Raw genomic sequence first — 17,929 nt, forward strand, 5'->3', positions numbered from 1 at the left:
CCACAAAAATTTTATAGATAACTCTGAAAATCCCTAGATAATTAGATGAGAAAAGTTTGGATCATTACATGGTGGTTGAGTGAACTCACTCCATGGTGGATCTTCATTATGAAGATATTTGAAAATCCACCTATATTTGTCAAGTGAAAATGATAAAAAAAACACCATCCTCATCCTTTCAATGTGCATAAATAACATGGAAAAAAAAGCAACTTACTGTAAACTTTTTTCACGTGAAAGTCTGACGATGATCCACCACGAAGACTCCATATTGTCGAAATCATTCAACTTTGATAATGGAATATTAAGGTTTTGTAAACATGCAGGGAAGATGGAGGAAGAGATATCTCCAACAAAGTCCTAATTTTTTGTGTCACTTTATGGTGTAACACTTGTCATGTGGCACTCCAAGCTAGACAAACTGTTGGTATGTTATGACATGTCAGTGTGTTTCGGTTATCTAAAAAAACTGATTTTTGGCAAGGCAGTAGAAGGGTGGGATTTAAACTCAAGGCGTGCATTTTACCACTAACCTAGAAGCATATTGTTGCATTCATTGTTGAATATTTGTAATTTGTATAAAATGTGGCATTTGTTTCTTACCAACCTTCCACTTCCGCCTTCCTCATATGTAACTCCAAATCTTGCTTCACCCATTTTCTTTCCTTTGCCTTCAACTTCGTCATAAAGATTAGCCCCTACCCCTCCATACTTCAAGAGGCGAAGATCAGAAGTCAACATCGACGATCAATGGTTAGTGATGAGAGCTATGTTCTTGCAATTCTATACACATAATGGAAAACTTTTAAATAAAAGTAAGATGTTTGCATTATCATTCTTGAATTATTATTATATCAAACGTATATATTTTAGGATATTTGGACAAATTTGGAAGTATATATAGGGCAAGATAATGGTTAAGGTTAACTTAGTTTTAAACTCATAAGGCGAGCTCATAAGAATTTTTACCCATTTTGAGGTATGTCACAAAAGATTAAATTTAATTCTAGCATATGACCTTTTATAAATTGAAGTATACCTGCAAGTTTTGAAAAGCAACAATTTGAAATGAGTAGTTTCACAGAAGATTTGTATGCTAGTATTGTAATCATACATTGTATACACGATGCATGAAATTGTGTGTTGAAAGTAAAGGGTGCTTGTGTGGTGTGTTTATGTATACATGAATGGCTATGAATTATATAATGTGTGGTAATGGTCAAGACACTTAGGAGAATTATTATTATGACAACTCATGTCGTGAACTAGTTGTATCAACTCTTCTTGCCGGGAAAGGCCCAACAAGGATCGGTTAATGATATGAAATACATAAGCTTTGTGTCGAAACATATTTTAGGTTATAGAGGACTTAGTTTTATAGAAGTGGCTTTTGTGACAACTAGAAAATATGACTTTAGGATTAGCAAGAGAGAAACATTTAAACATTACTTGTAAACTATGGTCTTTGTAATTATGTATTTCTTCTTTATGACTTGTTGATGGTTTTTTGTAACCCTACTCAAGGACTAGGGGTATTCCTATTACCCATCCCCACTTTTTTTAGGGATTCCATATCATTGTCCTCATCCCTGGTTAAAACGGGTACGAGTTCCCCCACATGGTATGAGTTTTTTTTTTAATCCCTAATCGATGTTTGTTTGGGGGAAAATACCGGCAATAGTAAAAAAATGGGGGGTATTTTCAAATTTTAGACATGAAAATGGACATTTCTAGGTATAGACATGGATTCCGTTGAAGTAGCTTTGCGGAGCTTTGCAGAATTTACTGTAGCTCCGCGGAATGACAAAATCGTAAATAAATAAGGGTATTAAAAAAAACTCAAGATCCATTCCGCGGAGCTATCTCCGAGGAATGAACTCATTCCGCGGAGGTAGTTCCGAGGAATGGATCTTCAAAAAAAAATTTACATTGGTTCTTCGGGTTCGGGTTTTATGTTAATTTTCTAACTAATTATTTTCAAGAAAAGATTATGGTAGTATGATAATCTTTTCTTGAAAATTATTAGTTGGGGAATGAATAGAAACCTTGAAGAATCGATGTGAAAAAAAAAAATCTAAAGATCCATTCATCGGTGTTACCTCTATGGAATGAGTTCATCCCTCGGAGGTAACTCCACGGAATGGATCTTGAATTTTTTTTTTTTTTAATACACTGATTTATTTACGATTTTGACATTCCACAGAGCTACCTCCACGAAATCGAGTCTATATCCGGAAATCTAACTTTTTATGACCATATTTTGAAAATACCCTATTTTTTAACTATTGACATTTTTTCCCTTGTTCGGGGCTTTTTAGTAAATATAATAGCTCCATTCTGGAGCTCACAAAGGCAAATTGAAATGGATAAGGTATTGACCACTACTAGAACCACCATCACGAGACGACGACAACCGCCTGCTTCTAATTCAACAACTTTCGTATTGCAGAAATTCAATGGCTAGGGTTACTACCAGCTCCATCGCCCCGCCTTTTAAACAGTCAATTTCTGCGGGTTCTCTGCAGCCAAAATTCTCTAGTCTCCGGCTGGAATTCCCTAATCTAAACGTTGCCTGTGGCGACCGGAATCACCGGATCACCTGCCGTTACGGGGGAGGAGCTAATTCACGTCAGGAAGACTCCAGACGTTCTCCGCGGCTTAATTCTGATGATGAAGCCCTTGATGTCGCCACTATCAGGTACTGTTCCTCTTTTACATGACAATCAATACATAGCACTCATCTAAACGTTTAAAGAGAAATTAAATATCCTTCTACTTTTGTTCCATCTTATCCATATTTAATTTCTTAGTATCCTAAAATATAATTAGATCTTAAATTTCATTAAATGAGAAAAAAGATACACATTTAATTGGATTGGATAGGATATTTAATTTATCATGTTTAAAACATACAGAAGTTTATTCGCATGATCCTAGATGATATGATTGGATTTTCCTTCCTTCTCAATTCTCCTTCGATTCACAGTAAATTACTGATTTCGACGTTAAAACTACTAATTTTTCAAATGCTTATTTGATGGAACTTCGTATTCGTATTACAAACTTAACCTCAAAATTATTCTATTTTAAAGTGTTCATCGTTGAAAAATTCACCATAGATAGCAATTTTTGGTGGATGCAAATCCCAATCAACAATCAGTGTTTGTATATTTTAAAATTTCGATTTGATTTCAAAGATCATTAAGCAATTACAAATGCTAAAACACAGTTTTTATGCCCTAGCTATATCAAATCCAAATAGGGTCTAAAGCAGACTAAGTTTGCACTCTGTTTGAAGTGTTATCTTTTTCCTTGGATGAAAATAGGTCAAATACTGTGAGGCTTATAGATGATCAGCAAAATATGGTGAGTTTATTGCAAAATGCACATATTAAATTGTAGGAAATTGTTTTTATGAAACTGATCCACTTGTTTTTCTAGGTTGGTATAGTATCCAAAACTGCTGCTATTCAGATGGCTGAAGAAGCTGCACTTGATCTTGTATGCATATATTTTTCAAATACTTGTATTTCCATCTGAATTTTCTTTTCTTATTTCTTGAGTAATTTCTTGTGTTAAGTAATAGTTTCTTATCTTAACCATATGTTATCCTTTCTTCCTTTTTTCTCTCTCCCACTTTTTAAGTACATTTATATGCTTTTTTATAGGTTATATTGTCTCCAGATGCAGACCCTCCTGTTGTCAAATTGATGGATTACAAGTAAATCACATCTCCTCATTTATAATACTGATAAATTCTTTTCAATAATTTGTCTTGAATCTTAATCATCAGTTACAAAATGTTGCAGCAAATATAAATACGAGCAACAAAAGAAGAAAAGAGAGCAGCAGAAGAAAAATACTGGTGAATTCAGAACTCCTCTTTTCTCTTGTGTTTTATTTTTTTTTTAATTTCAAGAAAACGAATGCTGAATAAAATATGTTCATTTGTAGCACTTCGCATGGATCAAAAGGAGCTTAAAATGGGGTACAACATCGATGTGCATGATTATTCTGTACGTTTAAGAGCTGCTCAAAAGTTTCTTAAAGATGGTGACAAGGTTTTTTTCTTTACATTTTATTTCATATAATAAAGTGGCTGAATGGGTAATGATGTTACATTAAGTCAAAAAGAAACAATTCATGATTAATTAATTTTGTCAGGTTAAGATTATAGTGAACTTAAAGGGACGTGAAAATGAGTTCAAAAATAATGCCATTGAGCTACTGAATCGGTTTCGCAATGACATTGGGGAGGTACCTTTTATATTATATATATGTGGTTTATTTATTTTTTATAAATTTTTTGAGTAGAAGTTTTATTATTTATAAAATGAGTTGAATGATTTTGTAGTTAGGGAATGAGGAAAGCAAAAATTTGAGAGACAGGAACATGTTCATGGTATTGATCCCAAATAAGGTTGTTGTACAAAAAGAAGTACCAAAGAGAAAAGGAAAGTCAACTGGGAAAGAAATGTCAGCTAGTGTATGAAAGTAAGGAAAAAGTTAAGTTTGGTGACTATTTTCTAATCTTCAATTTGTTGATTTGTTCATAAATCAACATGTATTTTAAATTTGCAATCTTGTATTGTTATAGATTCTATATCAGTTTGTTTCATAAATCAACGTGTATTTTGTTGGCCATAATTAATGTTGTGTAACTATTCATAATTTGCATGTTTTGTTTAAATGATAGGATTTGTATAAAATCTAATGAATTGAACTCTTCACATTTCTTAACCAAATAAGATAATGAAATGGATTTCAATTCCAAAAGTTGTCCAACTAATGGTGTAAGAGTTCTAACAAAAATAGATGTAAGAGAAAGAAAGATGTAAAATGACATAAAGTATGAAAGCTAAAAAAAAAAAAAAAAAAAAAAAAAAAAGGATAACTTTTGGATTAATTTTTTTTCTTCCAAACGAACTTTTTTCTTTGATTCAAGGTTTTTTTTAAAGCAAAAAGCTAATAGCCAAACATACCCTTAGTCTTGATTTCAGTTGCAAGTGTATAATCTATGCTCATCTATTTGACGTTGTTACATGATATTTGAACGATAAAATGTCCAATTGCTAGTTTAAGACATTTATTGAGATGTTAGACACAATCCACATGCCATTCATCATGCAAGTTTTTATTAAAAAAAAAAATGGATATTTATTGCATAGGAATTTATACAGGTCTTCATGGGTTTGAAAGTTGCCACATATGTTCGAGATCAATCTTTTGAGTTGTATAACAAATACAGGTGTTCATGGGTTAGATTTTAAACCAAAAATGGAATTTGAAGTTCAAAAGGGAAATAATAATAATAATGTTATGTAGAAGTAATATAAATTTGGTTTTATATAGTGGATTTAGGTTCTTAGATTAATACTAATAATAAGAATGATACTTGTATATATTATTTTTTAGCATTCGTACAAGAATACAATCAAATTCATACATGAATATAATTATAACATTACACTTTCCGATCTTTTTCTTGTTGGAACACTAATCTACCAATTGTAACAATGAAAATGTTTTGTATTTGGTTGACATTGCTATATTTGGATAGATTTCAAAGTACAATGTTGTAATATGAACAAATGAGAGTAGGATGTTATAATAAAAAAATCAATTAAAGTACATTGCTACTTCAAATGCATCACAATTTTAGCAATAGAGATACAGAGCATAACTAATGAGTAATAAATGAGATAAAGATTGTGTCACCTAATAAGTGCCTTCAATTGCATAAATGTTTTCAAAGCAGCACCTATGATTTTTTGTTTGCTCTCATGGTCACCATCATTATTTTCAAGGTACATTTGTACAAGTTTAAATATTAGGTCATCGTGTATTCATCTAATGAATAGATATCAAAACAGATACTTAAATACTAAAAGACCATTGCATGTGGCAGTAAATAGTAAAACAGGTAAATGTATATACTAAAAAAAAATAGGCCATGGCGTATTTCTAGAAGAATATATATATATATATATATATATATATATATATATATATATATATATATATATATATATATATATATATATATATATATATATATATATATATCGAAATAGTTGAATAAATTTATGGGAAAACTACAATAAAGTCCCTAAGTATTGCCCGTATAATCGATTTAGCCCTTATATATTTTTTTTTTGCAATTTAGTCCTAAATACCTGTAAACGCAATGTTTTAAAACCCGGGTTTTTAGTTGACCCGGTGTGATGACCGGTTCACAGGTCAACCGGTTCAACCGGTTGAACCGCCGGGTCAACCCGGTTTATGGTCTTTTTCTATTTCTATATATTTTTACTTTCATGCATAACGCATAAACATATAAAACCAATAATTTGATGTCCACAAAGTTTAAACATTGAAGAAACCGCAAACGGCTCGTTGTTTTGGCGTTCGCTACTTGTATCCAATCATCCAAACTCTATTGAAACGGGTCAAACCGGTTTAACCGGTTCAACATAAGCGGTCGAACCGCGGTTTAGGGGAAACCCGGCCGGTTCGATCCGGTTCGTATTTTTACAAAAAACCGGTCTAATTTGACCCGCCTTCTACCCCGGGTCACGGTCCAACCGGTTGAACCGGCCGGGTCGACCCGGGTTTTAAAACATGGTGTAAACGTAATCAAAACGAGATATTTAATAGGTTAGCCGGTATCTAACTGATGTGGCAGCTTACGTGGAAGTCATCATGTGAAATAACATCCTACGTGCCATTTAAGAGGGCTAAATCATTGAATCGAACTCGTCTTCTTCAATCTCCAGTCAAAGGAGCGAATGATTAGGGCAAATTGGCAACAGGAAATCGATGTCGAGTTCGTCAAGCACCAACATCAGAACGTGCTATTGTGGAGATACGGTTGGAATGTGGACATCATGGACTCGAAAGAATCCAGGTCAGAGGTTTTTTGGTTGCCCAAATTACATGGTATAGAATCTTCAAAACTCACTCAAATTCTTCTAACCCTCTAAATTTCCCATTTTTCTATGTTAAAAACATGCATCTTGCTATGTTATGTAGGATGAAGAGAAGGACTGTGGGTATTTTCGTTGGATTGACCCACCACTATTGAATAAGTGGTATAAAGAAAGAATGTATGAGTTAGGAGCTGTTGCTAATGGGGGTGTAGCTATTCCTTTTAATAACCCTGTTAATGAAGGTGAAATACCTGTTGATGGCCCTATTGCCCCTGTGAATGTTGATGTCCCTATTGCCCCTGCGAATGCTCTTGAACCTGATAATCAAATTGCAATGTGTGACAATACACATGTGCCTAGTAATGAATTTGGATTATGCAAGTGGATGATGGTTTGTTTTGTTTGTTTCATTGTAGGGATGATGTATGGTTATTTTAGTGTAAGTTGTAGGGTATTATGGTATGGTAGGGATGATGTAATCTTTTGGTTTGTTATCATCATGATGTAATAGATAAATGTTGTTGTGGATCATGTAATGTTTCGGTTAATGAAATGGCAATATGTTATTATGGTTTGCATAAATGGTGTACACTAGACAAATATAACCATGATTTAACAATTGGTGTTGAATTTGGGACTAAAATGATCACCATTGACAACAAACCAATAAAGCTCCAAATCTGGGACACAGTTTGTCTCCTTCTTTTCTTCTATACCTTATTCTCTTGTTACATTTATTATAAAAAGAAATCTTAAAAAAAATCTCTTCTTTTTTCTTTATATATTTGTTAGGATGGTCAAGAATCATTTAGATCAATAACAAGATCTTACTACAGAGGTGTTGCTGGTGCCCTTCTTGGTTTGCATAAATGGTGTACACTTGACAAATATAACCATATTAAGGGCATTCACAATGTTTCAATGTGGCCAAAATAATTAAACAACAAACTCCAATATGTCATTACCAACCATGTTAAGGGCATTCACAATGTTTCAATGTGTTTACAAAAGATGTACAAAATATGGTTATCAGTAATTTAAGGGCATTCACAAAAGATATACAAAAGTAGCATTCACAAAAGATGCACAAAAGTAGCATTCACAAAAGATGTACCAAAATACCCTTACTACCCTTAACACCCTAACACCCTAATCCAACTCCAATGGTGAATTTGAAGAAGTCCCAACACATCCCATCTTCTTCAGCTTGGTTTTAACAATCCTCTCAGAGGGCCTTCTTTTTTTCACAATCCTAAGGTGTACTGGTAATTCATTGGTGTCATTAATGCCTTCTTCTTCTTCCTCACTTTCTGGTTGTGTCTCAGGGATATTTTCTTCATCCCCATCTTGTGTCTCTGTCTGAGGTGGATACTCCTCTTCCTATAAAACATCAAGCAATTAATAACATAAACGAATGTAAACATTAAGGTAATATAGAGGGTTTACCATAGACATAGGAAGAACTTGTTCAATAGTGTCATTGTAATCATTGAGTTGTTTCATATGTGAATCTGTCAGACTAAGTGACTTTTTAATTTCTTCAGTTGAATACCGTGATAGTTTCAAATCTTGCATTGCCTTCCATAAATGGACTAAATATTTTTCAGGAATAGTGTCATCCTCAACTTCAGCCACTCCACCACCTTCAACTTCAGCCACTCCACCACCTTCCATAAATATTTTTATTTTCTTCAGTTGAATACCCCTACCACCTCTGTTAGCCACTACATCACCTGTGTTACCCACTGCACCACCTCTGTTACCCCCTCTACCACCTCTACTACCCCTTGCACCACCTCTACTACCTCTGACACCACCTCTTACACCACCTCTAGTCCAATGACTGATATTAGGATCCAATCTTGGTCTACCCATTTTTTGCTTGGGTTTGGGTTCTGGTGTGACCTTGGGATTCTTACAGGATGCCTTGTTATGACCCCTTTGAAGACAATTTTTGCATTGGACAGTCCTTCCTTTTCCTGTAACCTTCATCTTATTTTGAGAGTATTTGTCTTGAGATTCAGTGGCATGCCTCTTTCTTTTCAGAGTTGGTCTCCCTGGCATTCTTCTAGCTAAAGGGGGTAGAGGCTTTATGTATGATGTTCTAGGCCATAAATTTCTACCATTCACAGGTAGTATATTGTTTGCATATATGGCCTTGAACCTATCCACATGAAACCACTCACTTATGAAATGAACAGGATCTTGTCCAGTGAATAATATTGCACACTGTGCATGTACACATGGAATTCCTGAGATATCCTAAAGCCTACAGCTGCACACTCTGCTTTGTAAGTTAACCACGTACCCTTCTAATCCATTCCTGGCTTCAAAAATAGATGGTCCACTTGGATTCACATTCCAATTCCTACAATGGCATTACTAAATGAAATCATAACAATGAAATTAGAATAATGATAACAAGGAACAATAAAAATGCTAAGACAAACCTCAAATCCTCTCCAAACTTGTTCATTTTTTTGATAGCAGCTGGACAAACCACTGATTCCCACTTTTCTGCCTTTTGTAACATATGGTAGAACCTATCCATCATGTACAACCTAATTTCTTCAAACATTGCTAAAAGGGGTTTCTTTCTAGCATCCAATATGATGGCGTTGAAGCACTCTGCAATGCCATTTTCAACTGCCTCACATGCTACATCAGTCCTAAAAAATGCCCTGCACCATGTGTGAGGATCTCTTGCGATCAAATGTTCATAAGCATTTGGATTAACCTCTTTTATATCATCCATTTTCCTGAGAAATTCACTCTCTACAGTTGATAAGGAAGCTGCCCAGAACATATTCTTGAACTCCACTCCAGAATAGGTCTTCCTAAAGTTAGCATATATGTGTCTTGCACACTGTCTATGCTCCACATTTGGTAGGACTTCTTTGGTTGCTTCAAGCAATCTCTACAATTTAATGAATACATAAACATATAAGATGATGTTAAGGAAAAATCATAAATATGCAAAGAAATTACAAACCTTATGTTGATCAGAAATTACAGTAAACCCTCCTCCATCTAGCAGATTAAGATCCTCTGTGAGCAGTTCCAAAAACCATTTCCAATTAGCTTTGTTTTCAATGTCAACAACTGCCCAAGCAATTGGATAAACTTGGTTGTTTGCATCCCTCCCTATTGTTGTGAGTAATTCTCCTTTACATGTCCCTTTCAAGAAAGATCCATCTAGACCAATTACCCTACGGCACCCTATTTTCCAACCTTCCTTGATTGCTTTAAAACACAAATACATCCTGTGAAAGTATGTTGTTTGATCTGGATTTACAGTGACACCAACTTGGACAGTGCTACCAGGATTTGACCTTAGTAACTCATGGCAATAGTCCCACACCCTAGCATAATGTTCTGTAAGTTTACCATCTATAATGGTCATTGCTCTACACCTTGTTCTGTAAGCCTTAGACCAAGATACACCACAATGAAATTTGGTCCTAATTATTGATTGCATCTCCTTACACTTCAAGTTAGGTTTCATTATCAACTCCTTCAAAAAGTGTCTTGCTAGCCATCTGGGACTCAGTAAATTTGAAATATTGAAATTTCTAACACATTTGTGCTCATCGACTAAGGTTTTAATCTGAAAAGACCTTTCTTGAGTCATCCAGGAAGCATGAACTCTGAATGGGCAGGGTTGAGACTTCATCTTAGAACCACATTTGGCAGTTAATCTCACAGTGTCACACTTCGCAAATTTAATGTTATACCCTGACTTAATAGCATAATTAGTGAGACATTGTTGCAACTGATGTGGTGATTCATACCTTTCACCAAGAAGGGGCTTCATCTTATTCCACTTAACTGATGGGTCGTGAATGGGGAAGCCTGCACCAACCGCATCTCCCAAATCAAGATCATTAGCCCCTGCTGTGTCATCGATTTCCTCTTCTGAACCAAACCCTTCTTCATCTTCATCAACTAAGTCATTGTCTTCATCGGCTTCATTATCTTCATAATCAGAACTGAAGTTAAGGAAAGCATCCTTGCATCTCTCTTTACCCTGTGTCTTGAAATCATCTTCTTCCAGTTCCACATCTATGTGCTCAGTATCGAGCACCTCGTCATCATCTTCGTATTCTTCAGAGTCGTATTCTTCAGATGACTCATGGCGAACTTCTTCTGATTCGACAACCATTGGGTTTTACCTTCGTTTCTCTGAGTAAAACCTTACTTCTTTCGTGTATCACTCTGTAAAAACCCTATCTTTTTCTCTCAATCGATTTACCAGACGTCGAATGCAGTGGAAATGGAAGGGTAAAACTCACTTGTACACGTAAGGTGGGATACCGGCTAACCTATTAAATATCTCGTTTTGATTACGTTTACAGGTATTTAGGACTAAATTGCAAAAAAAAATATATAAGGGCTAAATCGATTATACGGGCAATACTTAGGGACTTTATTGTAGTTTTCCCTAAATTTATTATTATATTCAGGGACAATTTAGAAAGATAGAGGTTGTATCATCTTTTTTAATACATGTGGCATTTTGAAGTTAAATGGATGATGGATTCTATATAATATCAAAAGGGTAAATGTCAATGTAGCTCAACCATCTTACAAGTTATGGTTTAAATGATCCTTTTTTTGCATTTAAGAGGAACGAAGTCTTACTCTACTGGCTAAAGTGGTCAAGTTACCTGTTTTAACAAGTAAACCATACACGTCATAATAAAAGATAGAGTAAATTACACGGATGGTCCCTATGGTTTAGGGTAATTTGCGCGTTTGGTACCTAACTTATTTTTTTTAACTCGGAAGGTCCCTACTGTTTGTTTTTGTTACGCGTTTGGTCCCTGTCTTACCTAAAAAGACTATTTTTCTTTGATTTTTTAATTTATTTAAATAAACACACCCCAACCCTACTCCCCTCACCTTATTTTACCTACCCCACCATTTTTTCCTATATAAATAATAGTCTTTTTAAGTAAGACAGGGACCAAGCGCGTAATAAAAACAAATAGTATGAACCAAGTGCGTAACAAAAACAATCAGTAGGGACCTTCCGAGTTAAAAAAATAAGTTAGAGACCCAACGCGCAAATTACCCCAAACCATAGGGACCATTCATGTAATTTACTCTAAAAGATAATAAAAGTCAGCAAGTGAGTCAATATTAAGTCAACTCTGAGTTAACTCGTGGACAAGTCACTGAGTTTGACTGGTTCTTTGCTTGGGGACTAAGGGTCAATGTGGACCCATCAGTCAATAAAAGGGATGACTTATTCAATGAAACCCTAAATTTTCAAGCCCCTCTTCCACTAAAGGATATCGACAATTCGATAAAACCTCACTTTCATGTGAATAACGACGACGACCTTACCACCACATTCACCAGATTCAATATCTATAAATTCGAGAGACCATCTCAACTTCGGCGATTTGCATATTATTTATTGTGATTGTGGAGCACAAATCGTAGAACAAAAAAATGGAAGTCGCCCATTTGAAAGAAGAAATGAGTCGAGATTTGGTGTTAAGTATGGTTGAGTCACTCGTATTGCATCGTCGGATTGAGTACACAGAGAAAAAGTTAACTTCGCATTGCAATGGAATTTTATTGTTATGTTAATGGATGCATTATCACGTTTCCTTTCATGTTTAACCATCTATTTGTAATGGATTTGTAATCCTTTTTCTATTAAATGAAAACGTCCTGCTATTGTGTGTCATCATTTTGTTTGTGATATAAGTATACATATAATAACATCCAACATACACATACCATACAAAACACTTGCAACACATAAAATATAAAACACTTGCACCCATGCAAGTCCATTACATTCAAACATGCAAATGACAATAAACGTATGGGACCACATACATATTAATCTGAACAACCAACCAAGATAATACTACAAGAAACAAACTTAAATAACCCATCAAACATCATACAAGCACTTATCCCTATTCGATATTCATTGAATTGTCACCTAAACTGCCTTCTCCATTTTTCCCTTCAACCCTTTTAATCAATCTTTTTCTTTATAATGCTCTCAGATTGCTTCCGTTTATGTGCACATGTTGTTTTTGAACCACTTCCTTTCTCTTCATTACTACCTTTAGTAGTTGATCTCTTTCTCTTCGCCTTGAGTTTTTTGGGCCTCTCAACTTAAGGACATGTAACCTTGTTGTGACCAACTTGTGTTACACACACTGCAAAGAATTTTTTCCCAACCTTTGACATAGTGTCTCTAGTAGTATTTTCACCTGGGTTCTTCCTTCTATTGACTTTAGGCTTGCCTGACATTTTCCTTTTCAAAGGTGGCTGTGGTGGTATGAATTCAATACTAGGTCACATGTTGTTGCCATTCATCCCATTCAATGGATACTTGTAAGTGTTTTTGTAAACAGCTCCAAAGAACATGGGATCCACATAACTTCTCACATAGGTAAAGAGATAGTTGCAACTGATTGTACATACCCATAGCCATTTAATTGCCACACTCTACAAGAACATATCTTCTTGTCTAAATCCACCACATAAGACATTGCTAAGTTTCTTATCTCAAACTGGTTAAAACCAGCTGGTAAAACCTACCAATATCTAATAACACTGTCTAAAAGTTAGTACATGTTTAGTATTTTTGATGATGTTAAGAAACTAAAACTAAGTTTACCTTTGAGCTTTTTTCAATTGATTCAGTAAGGATGTAATTGCTGGATATGGTTGAAAATCTGGCCATAAAGTGCCTTTCATGCTCAAATGAAACTGGATTTTCGTAACATACAATCTAATCTCTTCAAGCATTGTGATGATTAGGTATAAAATCTTTTTTTACATTTTTCTCATTTATATTTTTATGATGTTTTTTTAAGTAATTTTCTTAGTTTGTTGGCATGTTGTTTGGATACATTTTAGCTTTTTTAACTTTTTATTTGTTTATATTTTTTGTAAAAAATGTAATAAAAGGTTTTTTAAATGTAATATTATTAAATTAGATTAGGTATAAAATTATATTTTTAATAAGATTAATAGATAGGCTCACTGAAATACGAAAAATGGTTTCAGTTTATATAAAGGCTAGATGGAAAACCATATAACTAAAAAACGAACAAAATTAAAAAAATGAACTCGAAAATATTGAAATATGTGTTTGAGTTATATGAATTCTTATTAGCATTTTCCATTCTGAACCTTAAAGTGGTTGATTTAATAACCTTAAAAAATAAGGAAATAAGTATTCCATTTACTACTGTATTTATAATTAATTTTATTTATTTCAAAGTTATATGCATATTAGCTCATATTTATGCATAAAGTGGCTTATTATTTTGCTATATAATATTAATTGAATTGATATGAATATGATTTTATAGTTTTGTTTTGATCAAAGTTGCATAGAAATGTTTAGTGTAAACCATATTCTATTAGAATTGTTGTATTGTGTATTTATTATTAAAGTTTGTTTAATTATTTGTCATATAAAAGCATTTTCATAGAATGTTATTCTTACATAATTCGGCTTTATGACAGTTATTCTCATAAAATGCTCGATATCATGGCAATTCTTCTTATAGAACGCGTGAAGGGAACATGATAATCAATGGCCTGAATGTTGCATGATGTTGTGTGGGATGTAGATAAACGATGGTCATCGATCTTCACAAACATGGAAACACAAAAAGTTTTAGATATTGTATGCTTCAATAATTCTTTAGTTGTATAAAAGAAATGTGGTGTTATATATTTAGAAAACTATATATTCTTTAAGAATTACTTTAGTTGTATAAAACATTTGTGATTTTATAGAGCCATAACACTTCAGTTCTTCAAGAATTCTTTAGTTGTATAAAAAAATAAATTTAGGAAACTATATATTCTTCAAAAATTACTTTATTTGAATAAAACATTTGTGGTGTTGTAGAGACATAATCAAAAATTCTAAAGCAATATTTGATTCATTGGTATGTTCAACTTATTTAAATAATTTCTTAATCATAAATTCTAAAAGAATATTTGATTTTTTGTTAAGTTAAACTGATTATTTACCTTAAATTCTAAAAGAATATTTGATTTTTTGGCATGTTTAACTTATTCTTAATTGTTTTTTCTTAAAAGAAAAAATTGCAAAAATGGTCCATATGGTATGCAGAATTTTGGGGTTTTAATCCAAACCACGCCTTTTTTGGATTGATGGTCCTTTTGGAGTGGTTTGTATGTGAAAATAGTCCCTCCGAAAATTGAAATGACTATAATACCCTTGGGGTATTTGTTTTTCATTTTTCCTTCATTTTTCGTACAATTTAATATTTATTAATTTATTTTAACAATTAAAAAAATAATAGAGGACCCACACACACACACTCTCTCTCTCTCTCTCTCTCTCTCTCTCTCTCTCTCTCTCTTTCAACACCTAAGAACACCTTCATAATCTTAAGAACATATTTTCATAATTTCAAGAACACTCAAGAACATATTCATGAACTTAAGAATATCTTCCACCACCACCACCCTTTGACCACCGTCAACTTACACCACTGTCTACCACTACCACCGTCTACCACTTCCATATATGGTTGAAATCTAATTCTAACAACCAATCACGACATCCACCACCATTGTTGAAATCTAATTCTAACCTCAAATCAAAACCAAGAGCTTATACTTAAAATCTAACCTGCAACTCAAATTCTTCAACACCTTCATCTTCTTCAAAAATCCAAACCCAACACATTCGTTACCTATTTTCTCCTCACATATGCATATACATACACATCACAATAGGAGATTTGGTTCCCAGTTTACTAACCCATAAATTTGCAGATCTATCTCCATCTATGCACCAACCATCACCTTAATTACCCTCCTATATCAAGCTCCATCGTTTCTACAAACCTTACACCACCAGGCATTACCTCTTGCATCATCTTCTTTACATACCCACCTCAATTACCTTGTTCTTGATTCGTTTTTTTAGACTTGTTAATTGATTAAGAGAGTGGGAATAATAGAACACAACACACCACCACGTTCTGCATCGATTGCAAAAAAGATGAGGGGATGAGAAGATCTATTTTTTTCTTTCTGTATACACTTTGACGGAAAAAATCCTATGTTGTTAATCGATTGATAGCTAGGACCGGTTCTGGATTTTTTTTTGGGGTTTAGAAGGTTAAAAGTCAATTATTCAGAGATTCACACAGAGGATGGGTAATGCGACTTTCAGATCATTTAGGGACTGTTTGTTTTTTGTGTAAAGATCTGCGCAATCACTTTTGTTTGCGCCGTGCAAACAACGCGCAGACATATCCCCTTGCAGATTGTTTGTTTTTTGGAAGTGCGCAGATTAGAAAACGTCTGTGCGAGGTCTTCCTAGCGCAGACATGGGCCACTATCTTCAAAGGTCTTCAGACCTCATTTTAATCTAAATTTAAAAATTCAATATATTTTAACAGCCCGTAGACGTTAAAAACAAACAATCTTCTTATTGCAGACTGCAGATATTTGATCCACATCTTCTACCGCAGAGGCTTGCAGATGTGGTCCGCAGACTGCAGATTTTTTGACTTCAAAAAAACAAACAGCACCTTAGGGAATTTCACTATAGTTGTAGGATGGGTGAAGAAGAAGAAATTCATCACATGGCTCGTTTTTTCCTGATGCATACCATCTGCTTCTTCCCCAAGTTAAAATTGCTCAGTTAATTAACTTCCTTCTTAGAGGAATTAATCAGCAACGAGTGGAACTTCGGTTCCTGGAGCAGGAAGCTTAAAGATCGAATGATCGATCGTTCTTTTCTACTTTTCTTGGGGTTCTTAAATTTGGGGTTGGGGATATTAGGAGGTCATAGGGACATTAACGTGTTTGTACAGATCTATGGTGCTTTCCTAAGATATATATATATATATATATATATATATATATATATATATATATATATATATATATATATAGAGAGAGAGAGAGAGAGAGAGAGAAAAGAGAGGTTGGCCCAAATTAGGTAATTATTTTATTTTTCATTTAAATTAAATAGAAAATGTATAAAAAAATATATCAGAAGGACATAATAGTCTTTTCAGTTTACCGAGAGAGCAAAAACGCAAAAAAAACTAGCTCAAAATGACCACCAATTCAAAAAAGTCGTTGTTTGGACTAAAACCCTAAAAATTTGCATACCACAGAGACCATTTTTGCAATTTTATCTTCTTAAAATCAATTTAAAGCGGAAGGTAGAACACTATATTCTTTAAGAAATTGTTATTAATACTTCTTTAAAAAAAATGTCAAATTACTTTTCATAGGAAAGTTTGATTCCCATTGTCATATCATATTATGATTTGTATTATTTTTTATTTGATTTCTTTTAATTACTATGATTTAGTTGCCTAAAATGTCTCTATTAATGAAATATCGAAGTTCCTTCTTAATTAAGTGAAATTATCTAGTAAATGATATCTCATGTTAATACAATGTATCCAAAAATCACATCCATTCATTTTTTTTAATCTAATGGATAAAATTTGATCATACGTTTACACAGTATTTATGATTCACATTTGATCCTAACTATATATATATATATATATATATATATATATATATATATATATATATATATATATATATATATATATATATATATGAAAGTGAGTATGTGTTGTTATGCAGCCGTGGGGGATGGGGACGCGAAATGGATGAGATAGGAGATTCGGGGACGTGGACGGTGATGGCTAATGCGACCCATCCCCGACCTATTTTCTTCCCTATATATTGGTACACGTTCTCATTGTACCACATAGAGTTGACAAGTCATTGCCACCAAACTCTTAAGAAAGATGGTGGGAAGCGTATGTGAGTTGACACAGTTCTTGGTTGTGAAGCAATGACACGTTTCCCTTCACAAAAGAGTTGTGGCATATACATCAAAGCTTAGCTTGGGTGTTTTCAAATATATTTTAATATTATTTGAACATGTACTTAATTCAAATAGCCTTCGGCAGCACTTCTCTTTTTCTTTTTTCTTCCTT

The 17,929-nt window shown here is 33.7% G+C and overlaps 3 protein-coding genes across 3 annotated transcripts; 2 read left to right on the forward strand and 1 right to left on the reverse strand.

Moving 5' to 3' along the window:
- Positions 1–2,368: 2,368 nt before the first annotated feature.
- Positions 2,369–4,647, forward strand: LOC145012355 (translation initiation factor IF3-4, chloroplastic-like). The gene is made up of 8 exons (XM_078971151.1): positions 2,369–2,698; positions 3,327–3,366; positions 3,442–3,501; positions 3,669–3,721; positions 3,810–3,865; positions 3,955–4,061; positions 4,165–4,257; positions 4,355–4,647. Exons 1-8 carry the CDS (start codon positions 2,457–2,459, stop codon positions 4,490–4,492), a joined length of 789 nt encoding a protein of 262 aa, XP_078827277.1. The 5' UTR covers positions 2,369–2,456; the 3' UTR covers positions 4,493–4,647.
- A 2,083-nt stretch (positions 4,648–6,730) lies between these two features.
- Positions 6,731–7,865, forward strand: LOC145009987 (uncharacterized). The gene is made up of 4 exons (XM_078968591.1): positions 6,731–6,939; positions 7,033–7,320; positions 7,441–7,500; positions 7,722–7,865. Exons 1-4 carry the CDS (start codon positions 6,820–6,822, stop codon positions 7,863–7,865), a joined length of 612 nt encoding a protein of 203 aa, XP_078824717.1. The 5' UTR covers positions 6,731–6,819.
- Positions 7,866–9,509: 1,644 nt separating this feature from the next.
- On the reverse strand, positions 9,510–11,091 carry LOC145009988 (uncharacterized). Its single transcript, XM_078968592.1, has 3 exons — positions 9,922–11,091; positions 9,667–9,846; positions 9,510–9,557 (listed from the first exon to the last, which is right to left on the reverse strand). Exons 1-3 carry the CDS (start codon positions 11,089–11,091, stop codon positions 9,510–9,512), a joined length of 1,398 nt encoding a protein of 465 aa, XP_078824718.1.
- Between the last annotated feature and the right edge of the window lie 6,838 nt (positions 11,092–17,929).

The sequence above is a fragment of the Lactuca saligna genome, chromosome 8 (genome assembly GCF_052625555.1).
Source record: "Lactuca saligna cultivar CGN05327 chromosome 8, ASM5262555v1, whole genome shotgun sequence".
Taxonomy (NCBI): domain Eukaryota; kingdom Viridiplantae; phylum Streptophyta; class Magnoliopsida; order Asterales; family Asteraceae; genus Lactuca; species Lactuca saligna.